The sequence below is a fragment of the Phaseolus vulgaris genome, chromosome 3 (assembly GCF_000499845.2).
Source record: "Phaseolus vulgaris cultivar G19833 chromosome 3, P. vulgaris v2.0, whole genome shotgun sequence".
Taxonomy (NCBI): domain Eukaryota; kingdom Viridiplantae; phylum Streptophyta; class Magnoliopsida; order Fabales; family Fabaceae; genus Phaseolus; species Phaseolus vulgaris.
This window is the reverse complement of record NC_023757.2, coordinates 47,260,569-47,282,486: the sequence shown is the minus strand read 5'-3', so window position 1 is coordinate 47,282,486 and position 21,918 is coordinate 47,260,569. Positions and strand designations below refer to the sequence as shown.

General features: G+C 31.5%; 2 protein-coding genes across 2 annotated transcripts; both read left to right on the top strand.

The window, feature by feature from the left end:
* The first annotated feature begins 9,719 nt into the window (after positions 1–9,719).
* On the top strand, positions 9,720–12,202 carry LOC137808255 (probable indole-3-acetic acid-amido synthetase GH3.1). The gene is made up of 3 exons (XM_068609283.1): positions 9,720–10,210; positions 10,426–10,527; positions 10,622–12,202. Exons 1-3 carry the CDS (start codon positions 9,882–9,884, stop codon positions 12,006–12,008), a joined length of 1,818 nt encoding a protein of 605 aa, XP_068465384.1. The 5' UTR covers positions 9,720–9,881; the 3' UTR covers positions 12,009–12,202.
* Positions 12,203–18,067: 5,865 nt separating this feature from the next.
* Positions 18,068–21,918, top strand: LOC137808254 (metal transporter Nramp3.2-like). Its single transcript, XM_068609282.1, has 4 exons — positions 18,068–18,743; positions 19,247–19,383; positions 19,475–20,127; positions 21,468–21,918. Exons 1-4 carry the CDS (start codon positions 18,205–18,207, stop codon positions 21,687–21,689), a joined length of 1,551 nt encoding a protein of 516 aa, XP_068465383.1. The 5' UTR covers positions 18,068–18,204; the 3' UTR covers positions 21,690–21,918.

Genomic DNA, 21,918 nt, shown 5'->3' with positions numbered 1-21,918 from the left:
ATTTAAAAATACGTAATTAACTAGTATAAAATATGATAAAATTAGAATAATATACATAAGTTTTACTATTTTGGGTTAAACGATTCCTTAAAAACACAAATTAGCCAATTAAAAATATATGTAAATATTTTTTGCAAAAACAATAATGAATTAACTCAAATGATTTGAAAAAATAATTTTAATTTAAAAAATATCAAATAATTAATTTTAATAGAGTATGTCAAAATTAATTAATTTATCAGTTTTTCTATTTTTATGGGAATTTAAAAAATGCCGATAACTTTCTTTTCGTAAAGAGTTAAGCAAAAAATTTATTATTTGCTGAGACACAATTCTAAATATTGATATTATCAAGCAAATAATTTACTATATTAATATATAATCAATTATTTTGGTGGAAATCATGATATTGTTTACACAAATATCACTTAAAATAACCGATTATATTATTTTTGGTGAGTTTTCATATTCAATCAAAATAAAATAATTTATTATCACTTCCAATTCTATTAATTCTATTTTTACAAAAAAAAATTAAAAAAAATATTTGAAAATGGAAAAGATTTTAATTAAAAATACATATACATTTAATCTCTTGGAACTAAAAAGATTGAATACATATACACATAAAACTATAATAATATATTATTTAAATACATATTTGAATTAATAAAACATAATAGTATTATTATTTTATTATTTTAAAATATTAAATATAAAACTTCTACTTTGATCCTAGGTGTCTATCAGAACCAAGAATATTATATATACATAATATTTTCACAAATCAAAACATGAAAAGAGTAAGAGAAGTTAAACCATCAATTTTATATAAATTATAAAAAATTTATTGCAATGTCAAAAATAGTTCAATGTAAAAAGGGTTGTCAACAAATTTTTACCTAGTTAATAACTTCTGAATTTCAGTATTCAATACCATAATCCATATATTATGTTTGATTAATTCATCTATTCTGAATAAAGTTGAAAGTAAAACCATAATCAGTTTTTGCCAAGTTCAATCTTATTCCTTATAACTTATTTCAACTCATAATATACCCAGTTACACTATTTTGACACTAATTATCTCTATTTACCTAGTTGTCTCGATAATGTATTTCAATAGCAAAATATCATATATTCTCATTTAAATACTTATTTTATGAGTGCATTCAATTATATAAATTTCCATACACAATTCCTTTTACATCAAGATTTTATTTCAACAACATTTTCAGTTAACTCTCATTATCTAGAGAAAACTTTTTATTCAAGAAAAGTGTAATCACACATTCTTCGTATAATTTCCTGACACTCAAACCTAAAAACTATAACCATCATAGCTTGTTTAGATTAAAAAAATATCTTATTTCTTAACTTGTCAAAATTTGGAATGTAAAAAATTACAAATGCTAACAAAACAAGAAAAGAAAAGGTTTGAATTATAATTTATAGGAAAAAAAAACTTACTCAAATCAAGGTTTTAATAAAAAAAACCTTGAACTTAACTCTATTACCTGCAATTCTGCGGCTTAAAAGTTAAGAACAATTATCTCATAAACTTGGAGAAAATATATAAAAAATGTTTATAAAAATGAAATATCTTACTTTTTATTTATAATCTATTAAAATAGTGTATCCATTCTTCATTTAATTTAAATTATTTTCTCGAAAGCCTATGGAAACATGGTCTTATTTGACCACATGACAGAATAACTAAATATTATGATGAAGAGAGACAAACTCATTGATGAGATTATTACCTTTTATTTTTAGACCGTAGAGTCACTAAAAAATTATTAAAATAAAAAATTAATTAAAATAAAAAATTAATTAATTATTATATTATTAAATCAGATATTATTTTATTAAAAAATTATAAATATTTATAAAAGTTTATATTATTAATAAAATTTTATAATGTATTTTTTAAATTGATATTAATTATCAAGTTTTAACTATCAACTACATTAAATTTTAAAACTTAAAGTAACTAGTAGTTAAAATTTTAATAATTAATATTAAATAATAATTTAAAAATTATTTTATAATATTTTATTTTTTATAAAAATTATTTTAAATATTAATAATTTTTTAATTTATAAAATAATATTTAATCTAATTAATATAATAAATAGTTATTTTAAGTTAATTACTATTTAATATTTCTTATAAGTGTTAAGGTTTATAGGAAATATATTTTAAATATCAAAACTTAGCCTAGTATTAATAAGATTTTGAAGTTATGAATAAGGGATGCCAGACATTGAATTCATTTTCCGAACTGAGTAACAACCAACAACACAAGACTAATCAGTTAGGAAAATAAAAAATAATAGTTTGACATCTTAAATTTAATAACTTTTTTATGTGATAGTTTAAAAATATATATATATAATAAAAAATAAAAAAATAATATTAAGAGTTGTAATATAATTATATAAAAAATAAAATTCTCAATATATTATTATCCAATCAATGAGTACATTTATATCATATTTCAATAGTTCAATAGTACATATCACGTTAATGATATATATATATATATATATATATATAAATCCTGGGTGGAAATTGTCTTAGCTAGACTTTGTATCTAGACACATTGAATATTATGAATTCCAAAAAGGAAAAAGACAGATTCTCAACGTGTGTCACGCAGATAAGCAAATGAGTGGTGTTCAAGGAGTTTTGGTTCCACTCAAATGAAATGATGGAAACAAAACTCTCTATCCTTTGATTTTCAACATGTGTAGCTCTAGGCTCATTTTAAGAAAAAAAAATTTTTTTTTCACAGAGAGATATTAAGAAGGGATTGAAAAAAAGCAATAATTGAAATGAAAATAGAAAGAGATATAAGTCATGCTACAGGAGTATACATATCGTACACATTTGTTTCTCTTTGAGATTGTGACAACATTATACATTATTATTGTGTCACGGACCCGAAAGATATTGCTTGCTGGTACCCACTAACAGGTGTGAAACCATGTACATGTACAGTAGAATCGTACGTACGTGTAATCCATCACGTCACAATTATACCAGGGTAACTGGGGTTATGCTTTTTGTTCTACTTTGTTGTTTCTTCTATCTCTACTGTTCATTGCACTTGCAGTGTTTCCCAAAGTTATTTACTATGTTCAACTCGTTGGAGTTTGAGTTTTTTTTATGGGTAATAAAAAATAAATTAATAGAAACCATTTTAGGGTGGTTCAATCTTTACAAAGGGGTGGTTCAATTTTTATAAAAGTATTTATTTTGGTCAAAATCTTCTAAATTAACTTAAATACCTTACCCTAACTACACCTAGCAAACAACTCAAGAGATCAACCTCATATATTTCACAGGTTTCAAACACTAATCAGAAAAGGAAAACGAAACAGAACGAGTTTTTGCAGAAATTCAAAATCAAACTTTTACTTGTATCAAAACAAAAACTTCATATTCATCTGTCACTTTTCTTTTGAAAACGATGGAGCTTGAGGGTATATGTATCTGCACTTGAGGTGGAAATAATAGAAAGATTACCAATGTCTATTTACAATTTCTCACATGCAAAAATAATTAGTGTATAACTTACTATAAGTGGTATAATTGAGAGAACTAAGGTCATTAACAAATAAGAATGTAATTTTTTTTTTAATGATTTATTCTATGAGTAATAACTTTAATTATTCAATACAACTTCTGTCACTATTACATGGGCCACCGCTGTCCCTCCACATAAAAAATGTGGTATGAAAATAATGTCATCTAAGGGTGATTCATTATCTCTTTTTAAATCAAATAGTTTAGTCTAAATTTTTATAGTTTTTATATTAAAGATAATAATCTTTGTTAAGATAAAACATGAGTGAATACGTAACTAGAATGGTTGAGAAAGTGCATAAAATTTAAGAGAGGCACAACGATACCAATTAATGTCCGCGTAGAAGAATAGTCGATCCAATATAATTAAGTAACGTATTCAAACTTGATTTATGGGCTTGATCTCCTAGTCAACCATGATACTTAGGGTGGAGAAATTGGTTTGGTTTTGCAAATTTGTGTCTTGTCACGTCGATGTGTTCTAGCATTTCGCGACATGAAGTTTTCCCTTGTGGAAACTTGGTGGGATTCATGGATTAAATGCTCTTTTAATATGATTATTTTCCAACTCATTTTTTCCTGGAAAATCATTGTAACTTTTCAAACCTTCTGAGAATTACCATAAATATTATGGTAATTGGAAACTCATTATATCGGTCAGCAAATACGCCCGAATTTCGTATCTTTGAATTGCGAAGCATTGTCAATATGAAATCTTTGTTCTTTCAATCTAATACCTAATCGTTTATGTCACGTAGTGAGGTTACTTTGGTCAAAAAATGAAGGCCACTGTTGAAATTTAATTTCAGTTATGTATATCGTTACCCTTTAATACGATATCGACAGAGTCGTGTTTGGGATAAAAGGATAAATATGGCTCAAACAACACAAGCATTCCATGGTTTGAAAAGGTCCTTGATCTTAACCAAAATGACCAGGGAATGGTAATATGTGTAAAACAGTAATACCAATAAATATTCTTTCATTCTCTTCCTTCACTATATATAGGAGTTAATTTTAGAAAAGTGTTATGTCACTTTCGATCTTTTTTCAAGCAAATTAATTCATCTGCTTTTTATTTTTGAACATTAAGTTCTATATCAGTAACACCGTTTTGCCATGCCTGGAACCAACAGGATATGTATGTATGTAACCAAGATTGTCAAAGTTAAAATGATTTGTTATAGTTGCTCCTGCTGACTTTGGCAATGGAGAGATAATTGGACCCAAGTTCTGGCATTTACACCTCTATTCAATGAACGTGCTTTTTATCAACTTTACAACGCTCATCTATTCAATGTTTTCAATCGTGATAGCGACTGTGAAAACGATAGCATTGCCTTTTTTCTACTATGCACGCATGCTCTACAGTTCTGTCATGTTTTGGGTCAGTTTAGAAATGTACCATTTGGTTTAGATAAAGGAGAGAATAACAATTAAATTTTCGATGCCACCTTACTCTTAAAGTCTTCACTACGATATGATTCACATTCACAGCACAACCATGTAACCGTGTTCTATTTTTCTTTTATCAACAAAAAAAATCCCATATACAAAATACTCTTTTAAGTCTAATTTCCCTCGTGCCACCGTTGTATTAATTAGGCGGATAAAGATTCCGTGGGGAAAGGACACAAGAATTTCACTGTACAATGTGCAGAAGCAAGAATAATAAACACTTAGATTAGTTTACTGTAGCAGCTACTCCAAAAATAATCGAACATGTTCAGTAGTTGAAATTGATGCTGTAAAGTTGTGCATCCTCTTGATCAAGATCGGATATCAAATATCTTTGTTCATTGAACTTGCACTTCAGAGTTGTGTACCTTCCGTTGAAATTGGTTATCAACCTTCTTCAGTCTTTAAACTCCAGACTCCAAGAATATCTATCCTTCAGATTTATATCCATTTTTTGTCGATCAGGCTTTTTCAAACCCATTAAAACAATCTCAAATAATTACAAATCCGTAAAAAACATATGAATCTTCGGTATTTTATAAGATTGCGAGAAAAAGAGAGTTTCATTATTTATGTACTTACAAAAAATTTTGTTCTTCCTTAAGATCTCTAAACTACATGTGATTCCAATTAATAATGTTGTGTGATTTTTTTTTCAGTGCAGTAGTTAGTGGAGATAGTATACATACAAAAGTACATCAATGTCATTTTGATTTTTTTTTATTTAACTAAAAATCTGATTTTAGATTATATCTAAAGCTATTTGTCTAGATTTGTTGACGTGTTTATTTATGATTAAAAGTTTTTAATTTTTAAAAGTTTTAATTTTAGCAGAATAGTTGTGTAGTGTTATTATGTATACTTGTTTGGTAAGTTAAATTTGATTTGGTGGAATTTCTAGTTGTTTTCGATTTAATTTGTAATAGAATTAGAACATGATAAATTTTTTACACTTAACTAAAATTAAGATAAATTTTCATATTAATTTTTAAATTTTAGATAAAATTTTAATTATTTTATATTAAGAGATACAGACTATATTACCATGTCCGAGGGTTACTAGTGTCGGAACCCTAGGGAATAATTTCCCCGAAACTCAAATCAAGGATTAAGATACACATGCTGTATGAACACCTCTGGTAGAGAAGAAAAAACAAGAGAATATTCAAATGTTCTGATGCGTATTTGACTGCCAAAATATTCGTTTCCGTTGCTGAGCGATAACATAAAAGCAATCTAAATTGACTAAATTATGAATTTGGTTCCTCAAAAATCATAGAAACTCAAACCTTTATTGGAACTTTGCATAATTATTATAGTTCCTGGATGCTAAGAAGTATTCTTAAAAAATCATATACTAAACATAACTTTAGTAGGGTTAGAAAAAATTGAACTTGACTTTTTAAAAGAAATATAAAATAACTTTGAAAGCATAGGGAAAATAAATGAATAGCTAGGTAATAGAGTAGGATAATTGTTTTATTAAAATTAAAGATATTGGAGGCTGAAAACAAGGAATCACAACGTAACTGTCATAATGAAAAAATAAAACCAACCATTAACCTACCCCTTGAATTCAGAATTATCCCCGTTCACACAGACACAAAGAATCAAACAAAACCCTCAAATCCAAACCTAGTCAAATAAAAAAGTTGCAATATAAATTCATATATCTTATCTTGCCATGCAATGACCGTAATGCATCTTTCTACCCTATGACCTAAATTATTAACAAATCTTCCGAATCACCATTCGTTTAGAAGTTATCGTCACCTAATTATGTTTAATAACAATAATAATCTTAAAATAAGATAATATCCATAAAAAATAGTGTTCGTCTTCCTCCTTCGGCTCTCGGTCTTGGGTGAACACCGAATGGGGGTATCTGCGGAAGACACTCCAACGCTCAAGTCAGTAAAGCGGGTGATCAATATTCGGGTAGGTGCCCAGTAATAAATGACGTACCTTTCTCCTTGAGATGTGTGCTATTTATATTATTTTAATGAGTTTACCTTATTGGGTCTGATTAGTGGAGTGGATCTCACTTATGGGTGTATTACCTAATCTTTAATAACAGATTAGCTTCACTGACCTTGGTTTGAGCGTTAATTGATGTATGTGTCGGCCAGCCTGGCCGACCATGACGATTTCTCTTGTCTCGACCATGTTTCCATGGTCTTGGCCAAGTTTCCATAATCTTGGTCAGGTTTCACTGGTATCGGGCAGCTAGGTGGGTCTCGGTCAGGGAAACCGAATGTCGGTCTCGCCCATACCAGTACAAATAGAAAAGTTTAATCAAATTTAAAGTCCCTCGTAAATTTATGTATTTTTAATTGAGTTTTTATTTAAAATTTTGTTTCGAGTATTTAAAATTTTGTTTCAAGTGTCCAAAAGTTTTCAATTGAACTTCTACCATTTGATTTTGTAGGTATCATGTTTTTCTATCTTCATGAAAAATAAAACATAATATAATTAAATTTTAAATCTCTTATAAATTTTTGAATTTTCATTTGAATCTTTAATAAAAAAAAGTTATATTAAATGTCCAAAATATTTTTAATTAAATTTATTTCATTTCATTTTATCATTTTGATAAATATAAAAAACTTTGGACATTAGTAGAAACTTTTAAAAATACATAAATTTATAGAGAACTTCATACTTATTTAAGGCAAACAGAATTATGTTCATGTTTCCCATTCTATCCTTCGGTTTTTCTTACTATTGAGCGAAAATGGTTAATTGGATTATTTATTTAAATTATTAGCAGATATAAGGCATTGTTATATCTCCCTTTTCAATTATATAAACACAATCGTCATTTTATTTTAAATTTAAATATGTTTTTAGTTCGTAGAAACTGAGATAGTTCAATTTTATTTTTTTAAATATTTAAATTATAAAATATATAACTTTAAGTCCTCAAATTGAAAAATATATAGTTTCGGTACTAGATTTTATTATTCGAACACGGTATTTATAATGTAATCACTCTTTGTTTATTTATGTGTTAAATATTTTTAGATTAGAAGGACTTTTTAAAGTGATTTTAACTATAAGGACTCAATTTGAAAGTCAGTACAAATATATAAGGACGTAAAAATTAATTTAAAGATATAAATATAAAAAAAAATTTATAAACTTAATAGTTTGGATTTATTGTGTATTTTAGATTAGTTATGAATTATTGTAAAAAATAATTTATATTCCTTTTTAAATAACATGGTTAAATTAATTTTATATTTTGATATGCTACCTGAAAAAATAATTTAAGATACTGGATAAAAAGCTTATTTATTATCAAACCAGAAGTTACAACTAATGTTACTATTCTTTGAAATATATCAGATACACGTATTATTTAAAGAAATTTTGACTTTCCGAAGTTTGGGTTAAATAAAATATAATCCTATACGATTAAAAATAATTCAGAAAAAATCAAGTTTGAATAGAACGGTCAACACTTTAGTTTTAAGTGTCACCTTTCAACTCATTTAATACTCAATAAATAATCATATTATTTTACACGCTTTTTTCATAACACTTTATTACAACTCATCATTCTATACATCTCTTTCAATCATATTATTTATTTTAACTCAACCCTATTTTTTTTCTTATTTTATCTATTTTAGTTATAAAATATAGCACGCAAATAAAATTTCTCTAATAATTAATGAGAAGCGAGAGTTGACCAAGTTTATCTTCAAGTTCCATTTTTCAGCAGATCGAGGAAGCTGTACTTGCTGCCCATATGTTTGAAAATTAGATACATTGATTTTTAATAGAGTTAATTATGATATATCTATTTCATATAAATATAAATAAATAAATTAATATATATCATGAAATTGTATTAAAATATACTTTTATCAAAAGAGTCAGATGATGACCAAATCGCCAATTTTTATAAAATAGTTTTATGTTGTTATCCAATTTCATACAAGATAAGTGTTATGAATAGTGTTTTTTTTTTTTAAATAACAGAATGAACTGGTAAACAATTTCTCATCTCTTTTTATTGTGTGTTTCTAATTTAATAGGTGAGACATGAATTTAGAATCTATTTTTTTCCTTTTGCTTTTTTTGAAAATAAAAGTATATTTTTAAAAATTGAAATGAGAAGCAGGGAAGGATTGTTTGAAAATAGGGATGAAAAGAGGCTTGATCTCTAACTGTTGTGATAAGAACAGAGGATTAAAGAAAAATGAGAGTTTGAACAAATATAGGTAGATGGCAGAAATAGGGTGGGATAAGATGGAAAATGGTGGAGTGAAGTTTTGTTCTAACTAAGTAAAAACTTGTCACAGTCCCGGGCTCAGCCGGCAGCCATCACTTTCTGATACCAACACACCCTACAACCCCAAGGCCGCATGGTTGGCCCCTAACGACTACACTGAGGAAACTTTTGCTGACGTGGCGGCATATGTTGACCCACATGTCGGCCACCATGTTCCATCCCTGGCCCACGTGTTTCTTCAATAAGCTACACTATCTGAAACACACACAATCCTTTGTCCCGCGGATCCCCATTAACTCCTACAACGTTATTCCAAACACTATTTGCTCCCGCCAACCATGACGTTCACTGTGTCACATGCTTCATACTTCTAATTCATTTTCCCCTTCTTGCACCACTCTATAAATACCACCCAAATTGCTCAACTTTTATCCATCCATACTCATCTACTTCTTCCACTCTCTCTCTCTTCTCTTACCTTCTCATATACAACCAAAGAGCCAGAGCTAGAGTTGTTGTTAGCTAACTAGTCTAACTTACAAACACATTCCTCTATTTAGCTCTCTTTTTTTGTGTTGTGATAACCATCATCATGGCCATTGCTGCTGACTTATCTCCCTCCCCTCTTGCACTTCCTCCTACTTCTGACGACAAGAACGCAAAGGCTTTGCGCTTCATTGAGGAAATTACCCGAAACACTGACCGTGTCCAAGAGAGAGTGCTTGCGGAGATTCTGAGCCAAAACGCTCCGACCGAGTACCTCAAACGGTTTCAGCTCAATGAAGCCACGGACCGTCACACTTTCAAGTCCAAGGTTCCTATCGTTTCGTACGAGGATTTGAAGCACGATATCCAACGCATTGCTAACGGTGACCGCTCCCCTATCTTCTGCGCTCACCCGGTCTCTGAGTTTCTCACTAGGTACTTACATTCATACATACATTAGTACCTCTTCGCATTGCACGCTAGTAAAATGTATTAATTAATCGACAAACTTTAATTGGAGTAGGTAGATATTTTTATTGAAAATTTCACCTTATTAATCTGCATTAACCTTTAAGACATATACAATTCCTGAGGGTATACATAAATTGTGCTGATATGAATGAATTAGCTAACCTTGGGTGAAACTGCAGTTCTGGAACATCTGCTGGGGAGAGAAAATTGATGCCAACGATTCGTGAAGAGATGGACCGTCGTCAGTTACTTTACAGCCTTCTGATGCCAGTGATGAACCAGTATATTTCCGTTCCTTACACATGTGTAATTATAGTTTGTGTTTTATTTATGTGAGGAGCTAATTGATGTTCATACGTTGTTACATTTTCGCAGATACGTGGGTGGGTTGGACAAGGGTAAGGCTCTCCTGTTCCTGTTCATCAAATCGGAGACGAAGACGCCGAGTGGGTTAGTGGCACGTCCTGTGCTGACTAGCTACTACAAGAGCGAGCAATTCAAAAACAGACCCCACGACCCATACAACGTGTATACAAGCCCCGATGAAGCAATCCTCTGCCCTGATTCCTTCCAGAGCATGTACACGCAAATGCTATGCGGCCTCATCATGCGCCACGAGGTTCTCAGAGTGGGTGCCGTTTTTGCCTCTGGCCTTCTTCGAGCCATCCGCTTCCTCCAGCTCAATTGGGCCCAATTGGCCCACGACATCTCCACCGGAACCCTAAACCCAAAAATCACCGATCCTGCCATCACGGAACGCATGGCTCAAATCCTGAAACCCAACCCGGAACTTGCCAATTTCATTATCAAAGAATGTTCAGGAGAAACCTGGGAACGCATAATCACCAGAATCTGGCCAAACACCAAGTATCTAGACGTGATTGTGACAGGTGCCATGGCGCAGTACATTCCAACTCTTAATTATTACAGCGGAGGTCTACCTCTCGCTTGCACCATGTACGCCTCCTCGGAGTGCTACTTTGGGCTTAACCTAAACCCAATTTGCAACCCCTCTGATGTATCCTATACCATCATGCCAAACATGGGTTACTTCGAGTTCTTGCCTCACGACGACGACTCTTCAACTTCATCTTCCACCTCCTCACGTGATTCGCCACCGCCTTTAGTCGACCTTGCTGACGTTGAACTCGGTAAATCCTACGAACTCGTTCTCACCGGATACTCTGGTCTATGCCGTTACCGTGTGGGTGACGTCCTCCAAGTCACAGGGTTCCACAACAGCGCCCCGGAATTCCGCTTCGTGAGGAGAAAGAACGTGCTTCTGAGCATTGACTCCGACAAAACGGACGAGGCGGAGCTGCAGAACGCGGTGGAGAACGCCTCCGTGCTGTTGAAGGAGCTCAACACGAGCGTGGTGGAGTACACGAGCTTCGCGGACACGAAGTCGATCCCGGGGCACTACGTGATTTACTGGGAGCTGTTGATGAAGGACTCGCGTCACGCTCCCTCGCGCGACGTGCTGGAGAAGTGTTGTTTGACGATGGAGGAGTCGCTGAACAGCGTGTATCGACAAGGGAGGGTCTCAGACCATTCTATTGGGCCGTTGGAGATTCGTGTGGTGAAGAACGGAACCTTCGAAGAGCTTATGGACTACGCCATCTCCCGAGGCGCCTCGATAAACCAGTACAAGGTGCCACGGTGTGTGACCTTCACTCCCATAACGGAGTTGCTGGACTCCAGGGTCGAGTCCGTTCACTTTAGCCCCGCAGAACCTCACTGGTCCCCCGAACGTCGTCGTTGAAGGGTGGGTACGTACGCACATGCAATTGTGCGCGATATTAGTGTTAATAAAAATGTTAGTAATAAATGAGGGAAAAAGAGAGTGAAAGGAATGGGTGGTGGTTCATCAGTGGAACCCTTTCAAACTGTCTGGATCTGTTGATTTGATGTTACGTGGCTTTCATAAAATAAAAAAAGTTTATGTCTTTTGCTTTACATTTCTGTCTGTTACAATAAGCTTTAATGGCAGCATCATGGATCTGTCCCAGACATCTTTGTCTTTCCGTCTAGGGAACCCATCATCTCCACACTTTTAATTACTCCATATTACATATATATTCAAGAAGGATAATAATACAGTCAAAATCTTAATTTTTATGTAGTTATACTTACTATTATTATTTTAATATATTTTATATTATTTAATAATAAATTTATCATTTACTATAAAAATTATACATAACTTTAAAAGTTATCAAATTATCATTTTTCATTAAATAAAATCAATCTTTTTCTTCAACAAAATGAAAATTGCTTTTCATACATTTTAATATCCTTTTTTTTTTGCTTCACGTGCATGTAATGTAACTTTCATGGGCAAAAAAGTCAGATACACGCTTGGCTTTTGTCTCTTCTTTTCCGTGTGGAGGTATATGCAAATATATAGTATCAATAATAATAGATTTACAATTCACATTTTTTTTTATATAATCACATTATAATTTTTAATATCAACTGTTTATGTCTTTTATGTCCAACGCTTCAAAAATAAGCATTTTCTGGCTAAGTAAGGAGGTTAAACAAGTTCACAAGCATTTACATCGTTTAGGTTTGGCATTTTAAGGATTATGAATTGTGAGAAGAAGATACTATCCTAACAAATATTTACATCTCTTCGTGCTTCGAGGTTTAGGAAGCCACCCATCTAAGATTATGTTTTTAGATTTTAGACATTTAAAATTATATATGTATTTTCTCTCTTCCTTTCTAACTTCTCTACGTTGAAAATAATAAACACAATATACTCACAATCATGCACAAAGTGAATGAAATGTATTAACTTGTAACTAGTTCATACACCTTTCATATATGAATTACCATTTCAAAACTCTCTCAGCATTGTTCAGCATCTAACCCAAGCTTGGTCAAAATGTCTGCAATTCCACTCTCAAATTTGCAGAACTTTTGGTCCCTTAGAAGTGAAATTGAGTCTCATTGGGTTTACTTCTAGAATGTACTACTGGTTTTAGCCAAATTTATTTTTTTGACTTGTTATCTACCATTAACAACATGTTTTCCTCAGTCCTTATCTTCAATTCTTCAAACAAAGTCTTCAGTCATAGAGCTTGGCAAGCATTCACACTAGCAGCTATATAATCAGCCTCACATGAAGACAAAGCCACGACAAATTGCTTTCTTGACCAAAGTAAATTGAAGCATCTCCAAGCATGACTGCATAGCTTGTGGTGCTTTTCCTGTCAGCTTTATGTACCAATCATCATCAAAGCATCCAACCATATTGTGATTAGAGCTGCTAAATTTGCTAAGGACATCAAAATCCATAGCCAATTGTTCCCTTAGCATACCTTAGCAACCTCTTAACAAACAAAATGAGATTCTTTTGTTCCAGGCTCATGGAGGTTGCTTCGAGACATACAGAGCCTTATGTAATTTGTGCATTTGCTCTTTCATTCCTTTAACTTCAAATCCATGTTGTTAAACAAATACTTTTTCCTAGCCATTGCACAATTTAGGCAACAATTTTTTTACTGGTATTTAAATGGGAATATTTATTAATAGGGATGAGTTTCTCTTACTTTTGGTCTAGCGGGTCTCAGCGGGAGGTCCGTACGACGGGTTGTTAACTAAGTAATAGAACGCGTCCTTGATAATTGTGTTGGTTGTGTCTAGACTGTGAGAACTCCCGCTACATAGATAGTTTAATATTACTTATCGGCGTTTAACCATCATCAATATGATACATTAACTTCTTTAAATAATAACAATATTTTTAGTCTTTAAAATAATATATAATTTAATTAATATACTAATTAATTATTTTTTGTCTTTTAAATTTATTTTTATTTAATCTATTTTTATAATGATAAAATAATAAAGCTTACCCGTTCAAACATATTATCGTATCCAGTCATAAAAATTCTTATAAGAAAAATTAAAAAAAAAATATTTAATAGAATTTTTTATATTGATCATTTAATATTCTTATTAGAAACTTTTCCTTAATTTTAGATGCCTAAAAACATAAAGATAAGTTATAATTAATACTGAAATTACAATTTCTTCAAGTAATTTTGTTTCTTGATCGGTATCAAAATATCACTTCCCATCATTGTAATGTAATAGAGGTTGTTTCTTTCTGCACCTCCATATCTTTTTTAGGCACTCCAGGTTAAATGAATAATACCATTTTTTCCTTACAAAAACACATTATAAACTTTATAATCTGAAAATGTATTTTTCTATTTACACCCCAGAATCTATAATCCGTAATACTTTTTTTCCTTAAAAAAACCCATTATGGATTATAAAATTCTGAAAGAATTTTTAACTTTCAGATTCTATAATTAGGAGTTTTTCCTGATCATTCATTCTAAATTAAAAATAATTAATATAATAATAAATAACTTAAATATTTTAAAAGATAATTTTAGTATTTTAAGAAGTATGGGTGGAAAATAAGTTATGAAAATGGAGAAAGAAGGAACTTGTACCTGTAGTAGAAGGACGGACTAATGTCAAATGAGTCAAGCAATGCCCAATAGACTTGATTGTAAGACAAACTTTTGTGTTCATAGCCCAATCTTATATTTTAATGCGAGTTGAAATCAGTATATTTCAGATTAAAACAAAATTTAATATATTATCATTTATTCATTTTGGGAACAATGACATTGGAAGGATGAAGCAATTTTTTGCATTTAGTTCAACATGTTACTTGGTTTTACAATGTTTTTGTTAATATAGAGGTTTGAAAGAGTGACTATTTTGCGCTGCTTAATAATCTCCCTGTTATATATTTTTTACTCGATTTAATGTGACTCGGTATTGTTCAATTAAGTTTTGTATTATTTTTTTACTTGGTGTTTTTGGTGAATGTGAAATAAATTCGTGTCAAAAATATTGTTGTAATAAAAGTAAAAATTAAATTCCATTATTGTGAAAATTGAAGAAATCACTGAAAAAATCAACAGTGATAAACAAGAATATTGAATCAAATTCTCAGTTAATTAAGCTGATAATGGTAAATTTCTTGTTGTTATTGTGTTTTTACCAAATGGCTCCTTTTTTATTGATTTTATTTCATGCATTATTTATTTCACAGAATTATTTAATTGCTTAAATCGTGTAGTTTATTATAGCTATGATATTAAACTATTCTACTAAATAATATTTTTGTTTTACTTAAATCATGTAGGTTATTATAATTATAAATAACTTTTTCTAAGTTTAAAAATATAGAATAAATGATTTTATGATAGGCACGTTGAAGTCAATAGTTTAAAAAGAAATCAACGGGTTACGGGCCTATGAATTTTGTGTTGCATATATTTTGTTTACATAAATGTAATGTCAACCTGTTGGACATCATTTTTTAAAGTTTAATATATTTATATTAAAAAATTCAAATTCCTCTTAATAATTTTATTGATACAACTTATTAAAAAAATATTTGTTTTTAGGATAAAATTTAATATTTTAGAAGACTCGTATTTTATACGCTTTATATTCTTTTAAGATAAGATTCGTATTTTATAAGATTAATATTCATTTTCAAGATACAGTGCAAAATGGGTTAGTTCTGAGATATATAATTGTTGGTTATAAAAATGTAATAAATAACTTAGTAGTGAAAAGGTTATAAAAATAAAATAAGAATCATTAATCTACATTATGTTATTTAGAAACTCGTGTATCGAGGAGGTCTCCACCACCGTCACTGTTGCACGTTCCGGTGGCCCGCCAACGTTTGGCAGCTTCTCCTCCCCTTCTTTTTCCTTTGTCGCTACTCTCTCTGCCTCCATGCTTTCATCTGCAAACAGATCCGTGATCTTGGGAAAATGTTCTTTCTATAATTTACTTTTAAAAAAAAACTTATAAATCGTGATTTTAATAACAGTTTTTAGATATACTTTAAAAAAATAAAAATCTATGTTTCTACATAAGTACAATCTATTCATGTAAAGTATGGTTTGTTTTGAAGTTTTGGTTACTTTCTTTCTCAGTTTTATCTTTAAAAAATATATGCATAGATTTATTGGTTATTAATTCAGATTTTATTATTATTAATTCAGATTTTATTATTTTTAAACTATTTTACCGTTATATTGTATTAATGGTCAATTTACAGATCTGTTATATATATATATATATATATATATAATTGAGTGAATAAAAATGAATAAGATAAGTTTTACAATTTTGTATAATTACGTTCAATTAGTTACTACAATCTTTTGTCTTCTCTTATTTCCTTTAATTGGTTCCTACAAGATTAAAAGATGAAAAGATTATTCTTTATTTAAATGTGAGTTTATTAAATCAATTATGAGAGGCCTAATATATATATTTTTATAACTATTTAATAATCTATGTAAGAATGTAGTGATACATATACCTAATTTATTTATAGATAAATGATTTTTTTATCCATCACAAGAATTACCATTTAATCATTATAGGTTTCGTTGACTTTTTTAAATAGATAACTGTCAAAAGTAATTTAATACTATTTTCTTAAGTTGATATAACAAAATGGATAGTGTAATTAATGTCTTTAATAATATATTATTCATATATGATATGATATTAATGTATCCAAGTAATTTGACATAATTAACAATAACCATGGATAGTAATAACCATGGATAGTGTCATTAATATCTTTAATAATATACAATTATTCATATATAATAATTTTAATATCTTTAATAATATATTCATATATAATAATAATAATATATGTAATTTCAAGTTATTTGATTATGAAGTTTTTATTAGAGATGTTGAAGGATGGAGAGAACTCTTCAAATAATATATTTAAAGATATATGTATTGAATTTGTCAAGATCACTCAGAATTGGAAAACTTGTTTTTTTTCATATTGACACCATATTATTTTTTGGTTTGATTATTTATGTTTCATCTTCTTTGACGATGTTAAGTTTAATAGTACAACTAAAAAATTTATGTTGAAGATTTCACATTAATTATACACATACCAAATTATAATATATATGTGGATGTCAGAGTCACTTTTGTGATATTAAGTTAGATTTAAATTATATTTTTTAAATGATATTAAAGTTATTGAGAGTTGATTTTAATCAAGTTTGTTGGGTTGTGTCATCCACTATTGGATTTTTCTTGTCTAAATCTCGAGATATCCATGTTGATAAAAGATACATGTATCAAATTTATTTAGATTTATCTTAATCAAGTTTATTGAACTTATCTATTATCAATTTTTTCTTATTCTTACATTTCTTATGTCTAACTTTTATGAGAGATTGTGTTAAAGATTTCATATCCATTATAAATATAATAAAATTATAATATAATAAAATACATGTAAACTTTATCTTAAAATTAATTTTTTCAGCGAGTTAAATTTAAACTTTACTTTTTGAAATATATATATATATATATATATAGAAAAAGGCTAAAACTAAAATATTTCTTTAAGGAGAAGTCTATAGAAATCTCTCCAAAAGAAGGGTACTATCCTATCACAAAGACTAAAACAATATGAAAAGAATGATACCTAATATGAATGGAATGAAGAATCTAACAACAATTTAAAACTGTACATGCGATAACAACTTTTAATGTAAATTAATAGCGAAGGTCTCATGATCTAAATTAATTGTGTTACAAAACAGCATTTGTTATTGTATATTGAAAATCTGACATCGCTTTTGTTAAAAAAATTGTGAAAGGCAAGGGAATGGGATGTTTTGGTGGTTTGAAGAAAAGCAGATATGGAAAAGCTGACGTGTAGAGGGTAGTGGTCCGCGCGCACAAACATATATTCCATATGCGTGCTTCACACACTCCCACCCCATGTAAACGCATTGTAAGAGTGAGACGGCACGTGACATGGCGAGTCTCACACCACCCTTTACCATTAAAATCATCCAGAAGAGGAAACGTTTATTCGTCAACCTCTCTTCTCACTGCACTCACAAGATTCCAACGCCATGTCTCGGAACCCGCAAGAGCAGCCACTGTTGTCGGACTCCTTTCAGGAAGAAGAGGAGCGGCAAGAAACAGCCTACGAATCCTCGGAGAAGATCGTGGTGGTGGGAATCGACGAGTCTGATAGCGAGGAGAATTGGGGGAGAGTGCCTCCTTTCTCCTGGAAGAAGCTATGGCTCTTTACTGGGCCGGGCTTTCTCATGAGCATAGCGTTTCTGGACCCGGGCAACCTCGAGGGGGACCTTCAGGCCGGTGCTATTGCCGGCTACTCCCTGCTGTGGCTTTTGATGTGGGCCACGGCCATGGGCCTCTTGATCCAGCTCCTCTCCGCCCGCCTCGGCGTCGCCACCGGGAAGCACCTTGCCGAGCTTTGCAGGGAGGAGTACCCTGCATGGGCCCGGATAGTGCTTTGGGTAATGGCCGAACTCGCTCTCATTGGCTCCGATATTCAGGAGGTTATTGGAAGCGCTATTGCTATCAGAATTCTCAGTCGTGGGGTTGTGCCCCTTTGGGCTGGAGTCGTCATCACTGCTCTTGATTGGTAATTCAACTAACCGCCCACCTTCTAATACTGTTTTTTGTTTTCATTGCCCAAATGCTGGACTTGTTTATGTTGTGCGTTTTCCATTGTAGTACTACTACTATTTATGTTTATGTACTTACCACATTCTTCATTTTGGTATTTGTCTAAATTCCTTCCTTCATTAAGCTGTCAGAGATTTTGATAGGTCGGATCCAAACCACAATAAATTATGGGTTGTCCTGCCGCTGGAGTTGATTTATAAATGTTTGCTATTTCAGTTCAAAAGTGAAGTTGCTGACTCATTGTATTTTTTGTTGTTAAGGAGATTTTGTACTGTATATTATGAAATATAAGGTATTTGCCACTATCATGAATAGATTCTCCCTGGGTATGTTTGTTTTCCCAAAAAATAACTATACCAAAATGCTTAGACCTCTCTGCTACCCATAGCATTTTTTTTAATGTTTTACTCTGTCTGCCAGTAGGGTAATCCCAAATTAAACATGGGTACTTTGTTGCAGTTTTATTTTTCTCTTTCTAGAGAACTATGGTGTGAGGGCATTAGAAGCTTTTTTTGCTGTTCTCATTGGTTTGATGGCAATCTCGTTCGCGTGGATGTTTGGTGAAGCAAAGCCAAGTGGCAAGGAACTGCTTCTTGGTAAGGAATTTTAACACGTTAGTCATTATAAGTAAAATGTAAGGTTTCTTTTGTTTTGAATCTTATGAAGGGTTTGATTTTGTATCTGCAGGCATTTTGATTCCAAAACTCAGCTCCAGAACTATACAACAGGCTGTTGGAGTTGTGGGGTGCCTTATCATGCCTCACAACGTGTTCTTGCACTCTGCTCTTGTTCAGTCAAGGCAGGTTGACCGCAGCAAGAAAGGCCGGGTTCATGAAGCTATTAATTACTACTCTATAGAGTCCACCCTTGCCCTTGTAGTCTCCTTTATCATAAATATATTTGTCACAACAGTCTTTGCTAAGGGGTTTTATGGTTCTGAACTTGCAAACAGCATTGGTCTTGCAAATGCAGGACAGTATCTTGAGGAGACATATGGGGGTGGTCTGTTTCCAATTTTATATATATGGGGTATTGGGCTATTAGCAGCAGGTCAAAGTAGCACTATTACTGGTACTTATGCTGGACAATTCATCATGGGAGGTTTTCTAAATTTAAGATTAAAGAAGTGGACAAGGGCGTTGATTACCCGAAGTTGTGCAATAATCCCAACCATGATAGTTGCTCTTTTATTTGATAGTACAGAGGAATCGTTAGATGTTCTGAATGGGTGGCTCAATGTTCTTCAGTCAGTTCAAATCCCCTTTGCACTTATTCCCTTGCTTTATCTGGTGTCAAAGGAGCAGATAATGGGCACTTTCAAAATTGGCTCTGTTCTCAAGGTATATATATATATTGTCATTCAATCTGCATTTTGATCTCGCTGGTCACTTATCTGATGCTATTATTATGTATGTGATAAAGGACTTTGTGATGCCAACTTAATTCATTTTGTACGAAATTGCTGTCTGTATTGTTTGGTCAATGATATCAAACTTCAAATTTAATTAGGAAGCCTATAATTTGGAAATGACACGATATATAGAGCCCTTTTCTTCTTGCTGTTGGAGACAATTTAGAACTTACTAACGTATTCCTTATCTCTTTTGCAATTTCGAGTCTGATTCTAAAGAGACAAATTGGTAGGCCTGATTTTACTCTCCTGCCTTGAGAACTGAAAGGTGTGCGGTGGACTACTACCGTTCCATCTTTTTCCTTTATTATCCTACGAATTATGGGATGTTTTATCTTGCTAATAACTATCTCCATGTCATTTATCAGTACATGATAGAGTACCACGGAATTTTTTTATCCTTTTTGTTACTTATCATTTTAATAATGATTTGTTCAATATGAATATGTTATGCAACATAATTAATCCTGCTGCTGGGAACGGCACATTATGTCAGCATTGATATAACTTTATTGCAGAAAATATGCATCGGTCCTTCCTCTCATCTCGAGGGCGTTGTTTCACTTTTGTCCTCATTTTTTTTCAAGTTCTGCCAATAATTGGCTTAATAAATCATTAGTATATTATACATGAAGCCCACATCTTTGAAATTGTCGATCATTCACTTGCATGCAAGCATAGTTATTGTTGATGTAGAATTTGATCGTGCTAGAAAAATAATAAAGTGTAGTGGATATAATAGAAAATAGGAGATGTGACTGTGGAGTGTATGTATTGTTATTTTGGATATTCTTTAGTATCGAACTCCAACGTGCTACATTTCAAATCTATGAAAGAACTCCCACTTTTGAATTCTTTGTCTGTAACAATTTGGAGAAAGAGAGGCCTCATTTGATACTGACTTATATTGTATTTATTAATGTCTAAGAAGATAATATCTGTCAGTGTTTTATTACCTGGGAAGCAAGAAAAGTGGGCATACATTTTGATAATATAACTTTAGGTATAGTAGACAAAATATACGTTTGTCATCTGCATTCGTTTTGAAGTTTTACATCTTTCCTTTAATTTCTCTTTTGGATATGGTGAATTGATGCTTTTCGTTTCTCCTCTGAACTTCCTCAGTTTTTTTGGCTTCCAGAGAGTTTTCTCCACAACTTCTGTGGATCTTGAATGCATTTATTTGGTTTCTGTACTAACCCTTCTTTCCAAATTCTGCTCATAGTGTGTTGTGATTAAGTACTGAATTGACTTATGATATGGATGCAGATTGCATCATGGCTTGTGGCTGCTCTGGTGATAGTGATTAATGGCTATCTTTTGACGGAATTCTTTTCCTCCGAAGTTAATGGTCTCTTGTTTGGCGCTGTAGTGAGTGTAATAACTGCTGCGTATGTTGCATTCGTACTATACCTTATCTGGAGGGCCATTACCATTTTACCTTGGCAAAGCATAACACGAGTAAAGACAGTTGTTCATTCAGAGAGTTAGGTAATCAATCTTTAAATTTGCAGAATAGGAAGTCTCATTCATTTTCCCGCAATTGTTATTCCTGTATCTAGTCCATGCATTGGGCGGTGGCACCTTACTGTTTGCCTGTAACTATGAACTATGGCTGAGTAGATTTTAGCACTGTGTAATGTTACTGTCACATTTTGTTGTCAAAATGCCAAAAACACTAATCACTTGAGGCAACCTTCAAAGCTCAGAGTGCAAGCAA